At 42.7% G+C, this 9615-nt stretch overlaps 1 protein-coding gene across 1 annotated transcript; it reads left to right on the top strand.

The window, feature by feature from the left end:
- The first annotated feature begins 649 nt into the window (after positions 1 to 649).
- LOC309717653 (C-type mannose receptor 2-like) lies at positions 650 to 6626 on the top strand. Its single transcript, XM_082552363.1, has 5 exons — positions 650 to 975; positions 1940 to 2296; positions 2382 to 2708; positions 5440 to 5537; positions 5928 to 6626. The coding sequence occupies exons 1-5, from the start codon at positions 795 to 797 to the stop codon at positions 6063 to 6065; spliced, it is 1101 nt and encodes a 366-aa protein (XP_082408489.1). The 5' UTR covers positions 650 to 794; the 3' UTR covers positions 6066 to 6626.
- The last annotated feature ends 2989 nt before the right edge of the window (positions 6627 to 9615 follow it).

Raw genomic sequence — 9615 nt, 5'->3', positions numbered from 1 at the left:
GTTCTCTATGATTGGAACTGACATGTGAAATGTGTCGGGTTGTGTCGTCATCATCACTGATTTGTTTGGAGGAGTCGAGCTTGAACGCTCTTTTGTCCCAATTCTAATAATGACAACATTATTCAAATAAGACTGAAGTGGTCGGGCAGAGAATCAGCGCTGTATCCATGCAAACACATGCACAGCAAGCAAACCTCGGCCTTGGATTCAAATGAAGACGCAAACATTTCCAAGTGCGTCCATCTTTGCTGATGATGCAGCAGACACGCTGACCTCCAGTCAGGAGGAGGAGCATGTTCTTCCTCTCACAGACACTGAAGCCTGAAACCGAACGGCCCGTTTACTGCGTTTAACCTCAGTCCCAGTTTCATGGTTCGACGCCTGTGACCTCGTTTAGCTCCAGTTCACAGCCCGTTCTGCCAGACGTCAGTCTGTTTGCATCTGTAATAACTTTGAATAAGTCATCTTCAGTTAAACGACTCTGAGCATCTTTAATCAAATACACTTTAATGAACACTGGGCTGCTTTCTAAAAAACCACTTTTACAAAGTCTCTGATGGACGTGGGAGGAGGAGCGAGGATGACATTTATATCAGATGAAGAGTTCTGACTGTGTCACAGCTGCACAGAAGTCTCATCGTGTCGGGTATGTTCTGCATATGTTTGGTTTATTTGATAATCTCACACATTCATTGTCTGGTATTCTAATAAACAAAATGATGATAATTGAAGGAAGACAACATTTTTAAAGTTGAACGTTTCAAATGTTGAATATGTTTGATAGTTTTGTTTGAATGATTAGATTAGATAGAAATGGAGTGAATGACAGAGACAGCTGCCTCTTTGTTGATGCTGCTTTAAGTGTTATGATTAATAATGAACGAGCAGCTGCAGATGAGATTCATGAGGACGTCTTCACAGTTTTTCAGCTCTCAGTCATGAAGAGGTGTGGACTGATCCTGCTGCTGCTCTCAGGTCTGTGAACTCATCTCAGTCGCCTCATTTACAGTTTGAATAAAACTTTTGATGTCAGAAAATCAAAGAAAGCACAAAGTGAACTGCTCCATAGGGATTATTTTAAAGGTGTCTGTAAACGAGCTTCAAGCAGTCACAGAAACACTCGTACAATCTCCAAAGACCTTTGTCATGTCAACTAAACTTCTAAAGGTTTCTTTGGGTCCAGTTAGAAGTTTGATTGACAGTTTAATAGTCGGCAGTTTGTAAGAGTTTGTATAAAGTGAAGTAAAAGAGTAAAGAAAGAAAGGAGGGAAGAGTCAGTGCATGAACGTGGCTGTTTGTGTGCACTGCTGAGAAAAACACGTCTTGATTTTATTTTCTGTGTAGAAATCTGACTGAAAGCCTGAAACGCTGCAAACCCGTCAGCTCGCTGAAAAAGATCCTGACTGCTTTTACCACGTCCATGTGCACGTTAGAGCAGGGCGATATGACCAAAAATATTTATCATGATATTTCATTTTCTTATTGTTGCCTAACATTGTACCGGTATTACCGTGAACGGTATAATATGGCCCAGCCCTAGTGCACGTGTTGTTCAGCTTTGAGCCTCGACCACTAACACGTCGTTTTCCTTCATTGTGCACACTGAAGAGGAAAAATCGTCCAAATACATGTGCAATAAGGCCAGAGTGAAAAACAAACTTAGCACTGTTAAAGCAGCTTTTTAAGCTGATGTGAGAGTTTCGCCCTGGAGCAGGAAACCAGTGTGTAGGTGTCCACAGGCACCGTAAAACAGCTTTTAACCAGTACACGAGTTACACATCCTTTGAAGGACACATATATTAACATATATTCACGTCTTTAAAGATGTCAACAAAAAGTTTGCGTTGTGGTAGCATGTAAAGAATTTATTCTCCTGATGACTAAAATAGTCGAGCTGAGGTGAGTCTGTGACCGCGCTGACTGACTCGTGTCCTCTCAGGTTACGTGATGGTCTGCCATCTTCAGTCTGATCAGTTAGTCAGACAGCTCCACCTGGTTGACCTGCAGAAGTCCTGGAACGATGCTCAGCAATACTGCAGAGATGAGTACATTGACCTCGCCATCGTTAACAGCTCAGCTCTCATCCAGGAAGCCCAGAAAAGGGCGGGGAGCACCGAGGCGTGGATTGGACTCTCCAAAGGCTGGAAATGGTCTCAAACTGGTCCAGTTCAGTCATCCTGGTTTAACATGTGGTCACCGGGACAGCCAGGGACTGATGAGTGTGTGATAATAACTGGATCTGGATCATGGTCCACAAGACCGTGCTCAGCTACTTATTACTTTGTCTGCTATGACGGTGAGTGTTTCAGACTTTGGTACCAGGGTTTGACAAACTGAACATTTTAGCTGCAGGTTTGAATCCGTCTGATCTTTTGTTTCAGCTGCGACTAACAAACACATCCTGGTGAAGAACTCAATGACCTGGTCTGATGCTCAGTCTTACTGCAGACAGACGTACACAGACCTGAGCACCATCACCAACACGCAGGACAACAGCCAGGTCGCTTCTATGATGCCATCTTATTATCAAGCCTGGATTGGACTGTACAGAAAATACTGGACGTGGTCAAACTCGAGCACAGCCTCCAACCTGCCGTGGGGGCCCGGGCAGCCTGATGACAGCGTAAACTGTGCCACAATAGTCGGATCAACAGGCTCCTTCAACAGTCATAACTGTGATGACCAACGCCCCTTCCTCTGCTCCAGAGGTGAGTCTGTCCTCTGTGTTTCTGCACAGTCTGGTCCTCCTGGGCTCATCCGGACACTCTTGGCACAGCACTGCCGATGCTTTGGGTGGCGCTGTCATTTAGTGTTTGCTCTGTCTGCGGTAGAGTATCACTTCCTGTTCCTGTTTCAACACAGGAACAGGAAGTAGTAGTTGAGTAGCTTATCTGCGTAGCAATTTAATTAAAAACCTTTAGATAACTTCTGTTTTCATAGTATAATCTTCACGTGCACCATGGCTACTTCACCTGTCCCTCCTGCACTTTCTTGCTCATTGTGTCAGATGTTTAGTTACTCCTTTAGCAGTAATGATATCTGTAACAAATGTAGCATATTTGCAGCTCTGGAGGCCAGGATTACTGAATTGGAGACTCGGCTTCGCACCCTTCATTCACCCGTAGCTAGCCAGGCCCCTGTAGCTGGTGCAGCCGAAGATAGCGTAGGCCCCGCTAGCTGTTCCCCGGCAGACCCCAAGCAGCTGGGGAAAGAGGGCGGCTGGGTGACGGTGAGGAGGAAGCATAGTCCTAAACAGAAGCCCCAGGTACACCACCAACCCGTTCATGTGTCTAACCGTTTTTCCCCACTCGGCGACACACCCGCCGGGGGTCAAACTCTGGTAATTGGTGATTCTGTTCTCAGACATGTGAAGCTAGAGACACCGGCAGGGGCCAGAGCAGGCGACATTGAAGGAAATTTAAAACTGCTGGCTAAGGGTAAACGTAAATTCAGTAAGATCATAATTCACGTCGGCAGTAATGACACCCGGTTACGCCAATCGGAGGTCACTAAAATCAATATTGAATCGGTGTGCAACTTTGCCAAAACAATGTGGGACTCTGTAGTTTTCCCTGGTCCCCTCCCCAATCAGACCAGGAGTGACATGTTTAGCCGCATGTTCTCCTTAAATTGCTGGCTGTCTGAGTGGTGTCCCAGAAACGATGTGGGCTTCATAGATAATTGGCAAACCTTCTGGAGGAAACCTGGTCTTGTTAGGAGAGACGGCATCCATCCCACTTTGGATGGAGCAGCTCTCATTTCTAGAAATATGGACAAATTTATTAAACCCCCCAAAATATGACTATCCAGAGTTGGGACCAGGAAGCAGAGTTGCAGTCTTACACGCCTCTCTGCAGCTTCTCTCCTCCTGCTACCCCCCCAAAAACCCATCTCCATAGAGACTGTGTCAGCTCCCAAACAGACAAAAACAAACTAAAAACCAGAAACAAACAACTTAAACATAAACAATTACAAAGAAAGAACAATACAGTATCCACATCTGAACCAAAGAGTAAAACAGTGAAATGTGGATTATTAAATATTAGGTCTCTCTCCTCCAAGTCTCTGTTAGTACATGACTTAATAATTGATCAACAAATCAATTTACTCTGCCTTACAGAAACCTGGTTGCAGCAGGATGATTATGTTAGTTTAAATGAATCAACACCCCCGAGTCATTCTAACTACCAGAAATCTCGAAGCACAGGCCGAGGGGGAGGTGTGCTGGGCTGGTTCTAGACAGGCATATATGAGGGGGCAGACAGAAATGTAAAGGGGGCACATGGTGGCAGCTGAGGCGAATGTGGGGTGCTCTGAATAACTGTTTTTGTCATGTAATTGGATTGCACTTTGTCAAACCTCTACCCTAAAACCTGACCAACTTGGGTGTCCCCCCTGAAGGCTCAGCTTCTGCAGGTCTAGATCTTAGTGTCACTGAGGCACACAAACCCCCTGACCACGTTAAGGTGGCAATCACTCAGGAGGAAAACTGAAAAACAAAATAAAAAATAATAAAATAAAATATTGCTCATCAGATTCTACCAACTAAAAACATGACATTTACCTTAATTAGATGCCCTATGTTAAATACATTTGAATCCAACCATAGTACTTCTCACTATTGCCAATATTAACAAAACTAAAAAGGGTAGGCCAAGTTATGAAAAAAGGGCACTTCTCCAACTCTTGAAAAATAGAAATAAAAAATACATTAAAATATCCATCCAGTTCTTTAAAACCAACAACATAAAATCTATCTTAATTTGATTGCCTAAGTAAAGTATCAAATCAATTTTATTTATATAGCACTTTTACATTATACATGCTTCCCTTAGGCAGCATCATTAGAAGACATAGCATACATTTACACTGCTATGCAGATGACACCCAGCTCTATCTGTGCATGAAGCCAGATAACACACACCAATGAGTTACACTGCAGGAATGTCTTAAAGACATAAAGACCTGGATGGCCGCTAACTTTCTGCTTCTTAATTCAGATCAAACTGAGGTTATTGTACTCGGCCCTGAAAAGCTTAGAAATATGGTATCTAAGCAGATTCTTACTCTGGATGGCATTACCTTGGCCTCCAGTAACACTGTGAGGAACCTTGGAGTCATTTTTGACCAGGACATGTCCTTCAACGCACATATTAAACAAATATGTAAGACTGCGTTCTTCCATTTGCGCCCCTCCCTGAGCTCTGAGTTCTGCTGGAGGTTTCTTCCTGTTAAAAGGGAAAAAGTTTTTCCTTCTGACTGTCGCCAAAGTGCTTATTCATAGGGGGTCATTTGATTGCTTGGTTTTTTCTCTATATGTATTACTATAGGGTCTACCGCACAGTATAAAGCGCCTTGAGGCGACTGTTGTTGTGATTTAGTGATGTATAAATAAAACTGAATTGAATTGAATTGAATGGCCCTTTTCTTTCTCTGCAGATGTCAAACCTTCAGCCTTGAGGTCAGTGAAGGTTCAGCTGAGGGCGGGATCTGCAGACCTGAACGACCCCACAGTGCAAGAATCCATCCTGCAGCAGGTCAGAGGTCACACGGGCCCCGATACAAGGAACAGACCGCTATAACTACTGTGAAATGATAGAGAGCAGTGAGTCTGTGCAGGTTCAGGGACACGTGACAGCACACAGCTGCAGAGATACGGGGCTCGTTTAATGCAATCCCATCCATTTGTATTATTTAACCTTTTTAACTGGTAACTTGAAGAAGTCACTTAATTTCAGATTACTGTGAGGAGACGACGTGAACCAATGACAGGCAATGAGGCCTAATTCCAGACTTCAGTTTCATCCCCAGCCAGTTCATTTAGTTCATTTCCCCCAGAAACAGCACCAACAACGTTTTCTGCTCACTACAGAAACAACGGCTGATTAATGAGGAGCTTCTGTTAATGTGTGAAAACTGTGTTTCAGGTGAGGGAGAAGCTGGTGGAGCAAGGAGTCACTGAGGAGGTGAAGCTGAGGTGGAGGACGCAGCCTGATGGGAAGGTTTTCCACAGAGAGGAGGAGACAGCCACTTACTGTGAGAAGGAAGACTGTGGGTCGGTTTAGTCTGAACGTTATTGGCTGATGTTCCTCAGATGATCTGCTGTGTAATTCAACTTATTTCCATCTCTGTACTCTGACTGCTGGACTGTAACAGCGTAGCTTTGCATGACTGACAGTTGGAAATCATCCTTCTTTATCCTAAGCTCAGATCAGAGTGTCTGATGAGCTGTTTTATGCCTCTTTGTTTCTTCTGATTGGTGAAGCTAAAGTTTGCAGGTGAGCGGGTGGGCGGACCTTCTGTGTCTCAGATATAAATGTTCATGATATCCTGTCTCTACATATGAAAGTTCAAGAGGAGAAAAAGGTGAAACTGAGTGTTCAGAGCAGCCTGATGTCTGAGCTTTTTGACTTCATACTTTATAGTTCAAATGAGCACCCAGCAATATAACAGTAGATATGCCGTATATGTCAGTGAATCGCGCATTTATGCTCTCTATTATCATATTAAATATACATTTTTCTGTCTCAGAAATGTCTCTGCTGCTGTTTGATTCTGTAAACTACAGTCATGGCTCTGCATCCATCTTCATTGTAAACTCTATTCAATAAAGTCTATTGATATTTTATTGTCCTGTCAGAACTTTCAGTTGCTTCATTTTTATGCTCTTATTTTGAATTTGATGCAGTAACACACATCATAAAGGCTGAGACAACATGAAGTTTAATGCTAAACAATAAGAGTCTCACATACAGTGAAGCTGATTGGCGGGACAGCAGTCACATGACTGGCTATGAAATCCCAGACAGACAATCCAACAGTTTGTGAAACATCTGAATGTAAAATGCTGAAAACTTCTGCTGCTCATCTGTTCACAGAAAAATCTGTGAAAGCGACGAGACGGCTGTGTGACGGTGATTTTCAAAATAAATTCAGATCAAATATTTTCTGTTTTAAAACACAAAGTGTTTCACAGTCTGATAAAACTCCACATTAAGACCAGAGTACCTGTCCACACAGCGGTGCATTCACTGCTGCACACCAGAGGTGGAAAGAGTACTCAAAATTTGTACTCAAGTACAAGTACTGTTACAGTGGTTAAATTGTACTCAATTACAAGTAAAAGTACTGGTGTTAAAAATACTTGAGTAAAAGTGCAAAGTACTCTTCTCAAAAACTACTCAGAGTATTAATTACTTGTTAACAGACTGATGTTTTATTCTGTCGTCAATAGCAGGCATTCAACTCGATTCACCAGTATAATGTTCAAAGCACATTTCTCAGATGAACAAGGTATAGAAAGGTAACTTGTTTTGTAAATAAATGTAGATATAAAAGAAGGAATTTTGTTTGTTAAAAGAATGACAAAAATGTTTCTGAACATGCGTCGAACCATTTAAACTTTTCCCCATACACTGAACAACAGGCAGGTAAGTGTCTTAAACTCTTAGCATTTCTGTCACACTTTACTTTCTGAACCTTTTGTTCAGTTTCAGCAAGAGCTGGTTTTCTAAATTAACAGAGGCTATCCGACTTCGTTTGGCTGTGAAGAGTAAACCAGCACAGCTAAAAAATCGTTCACACGCAGCAGAAGCAGGCAGAGCTGTGTTCAGTTTAAGAGAGAGGTTTTTGATTGCTGAGAAGGAGTGCAGCAGCTCCATGGTGTCTGTGGCACAAGCAAGGTAACCATCAAGCTCAACTGTACTTTGCAGCCTTCTGGAGATTGGTCTGGAGAAGAATTCATCTTCATCAGATGACTCTCTTTGCTGATCCTCACTCCCATGCTCTATCGTTTCAAGATGTTGTTTGATGTATGTTAAGGCTGTAATTGCAAGTAGATAATACTTAGAGAGCAAAATATGTGTATTTAGCAAATCTAATTTAAGAAAAGGGATCACATACACAAAAATGCTGCCCATACAGCTAACAAATAAAAACAATCTACATTATGTTCTTTAAAAAAATATATCATATTGGGAAACATATAACCCTACTGATCAAGAGCCATGTCACTATGATAGGCCTATATCAGGCCAATGATACTGATCAACTGATCCATCAATCTGGCTCTGGTACATGTCAGCTGAGAGCTGGAAGATTAATTTGAGATGCAGCTCAGCACTATGTTCCAGTTTTTTTTGTTTGTTTTTTTTTAAATATAGGCCAGCTGATTGTAGGCCTGTGAGTTTTAAATGACTACAAATTTAATTTATTGTAATGACGGTGGTTGTCCAAATAATAAGCTAAAACATTCCTACGAATTGTAGCTCATATGCATGTGCACACACACGCACGTTAGCTAGCTCCATCTTATTTTAATATCAGGCTAACCAATGGTGGTGACAATATCTTAGCCAAACTAATAACCTTAACACACATGAAAAATAAGAAAGCAATATTGTACACGTATAGTTGTGAAACCTCTTACCTCAAGTTTTAAATGACTACAAATTAAATTTATTGTAATGATGGTGGTTGTCCAAATAATAAGCTAAAACATTCCTACGAATGAGGTCAAACAAAGTTTGCATTGCATCTGGACGCTGTCCCCTTTTCTCCCTCTGTACATGAAAAATTCCTCCAGGTACAGCCATGGGGGGCACTCGTCCTCCGTCTTTTCTACGTCGTTTTCATGGTTGACAGTGTTTTGATTTGATAAATTTAAATTTGATATACCTTTATTAGTCCCACAAGGGGAAATTTCATAAGGCTGCCGACCTATTGCACGCAATGGCGACGCCATCTTACCCTCCGACCATACATACATTACACAAAACATCACATGGGGAAGACAGGTCAGAGAGGTATAACAATGGAAAATGCACCACATGAGGAAAGATAAGGAGAAAAAAATAACTCCCCCTAGACTGAGCTCCAACAGGGAGATCAGTTTGAGAACAGAAAAAAACACCTCTGCACATAGCACATGAAAAAAACTCTTAATACACCAAAGAAACACATGACAAGCGACAGGGGTGGGTAAAGGGTGAAAGACAGCCGAATTAGACAGTACATCCGGGCCTGCATGCGCTGGTCTCCTTGATCCCCGTCAGCATCGGAAGAGAATAAGTGTCGAAGGCGTTTGGAAAGCGAGGGGGGATGAGTGTGTGCATATCAGTGTATATGTGCGTGTCCAGAGTTCAGCTGAGACAGTGTCCTTCGCCCTGCTAGGCTAAGTAAACAGTCTTCCAGCCAACCCAGGTGGCCAGCATGGAATGGGAAGGAACAGACTAAACACAGTCGTTATCAGGGTGTTATTGTTCAGCTCCAGCCTTGAGACCGCAACCGGCGCCAAAGGGGGTATCCGCATAAGTGATAGTGATTTTTACTTTAGTGCGAACAGCTCATATGAATTTCAAAGCAGTTCTACAGTCCAACACTGGTCTTTCAATCTCCCGCAAGCTTCGCCATACTTGCGTTCTGTGATGTTGTCATTTCTTGTGCTCAAGGAGACGATTTCTGAGAACTCACGGCAGTGTGCCTCCCCGAGATGTCATCCAATTTGCGCCCAGAGATGATATTTCGGGCTAGCCCTTCTGAGATGTATCCAGTCTGCAGTCAGAGATCTTATTCAGCAGCCGTAGCCTCTCCAAGATCTTATCAATGAGCCCATTT

This window comes from Aulonocara stuartgranti (genome assembly GCF_965226115.1).
Source record: "Aulonocara stuartgranti genome assembly, chromosome: 11".
NCBI lineage: Eukaryota > Metazoa > Chordata > Actinopteri > Cichliformes > Cichlidae > Aulonocara > Aulonocara stuartgranti.
This window is presented reverse-complemented; position numbering and strand designations above follow the sequence as displayed.

Excerpts from the sequence above, each read along its gene's own strand:
- LOC309717653 (XM_082552363.1), top strand. The coding sequence starts at position 795 with ATGATTAGATTAGATAGAAATGGAGTGAATGACAGAGACAGCTGCCTC. Across the intron at positions 976-1,939 it reads GATCCTGCTGCTGCTCTCAG|GTTACGTGATGGTCTGCCAT; the intron begins GTCTGTGAACTC and ends GTGTCCTCTCAG. Across the intron at positions 2,709-5,439 it reads CCCCTTCCTCTGCTCCAGAG|ATGTCAAACCTTCAGCCTTG; the intron begins GTGAGTCTGTCC and ends CTTTCTCTGCAG.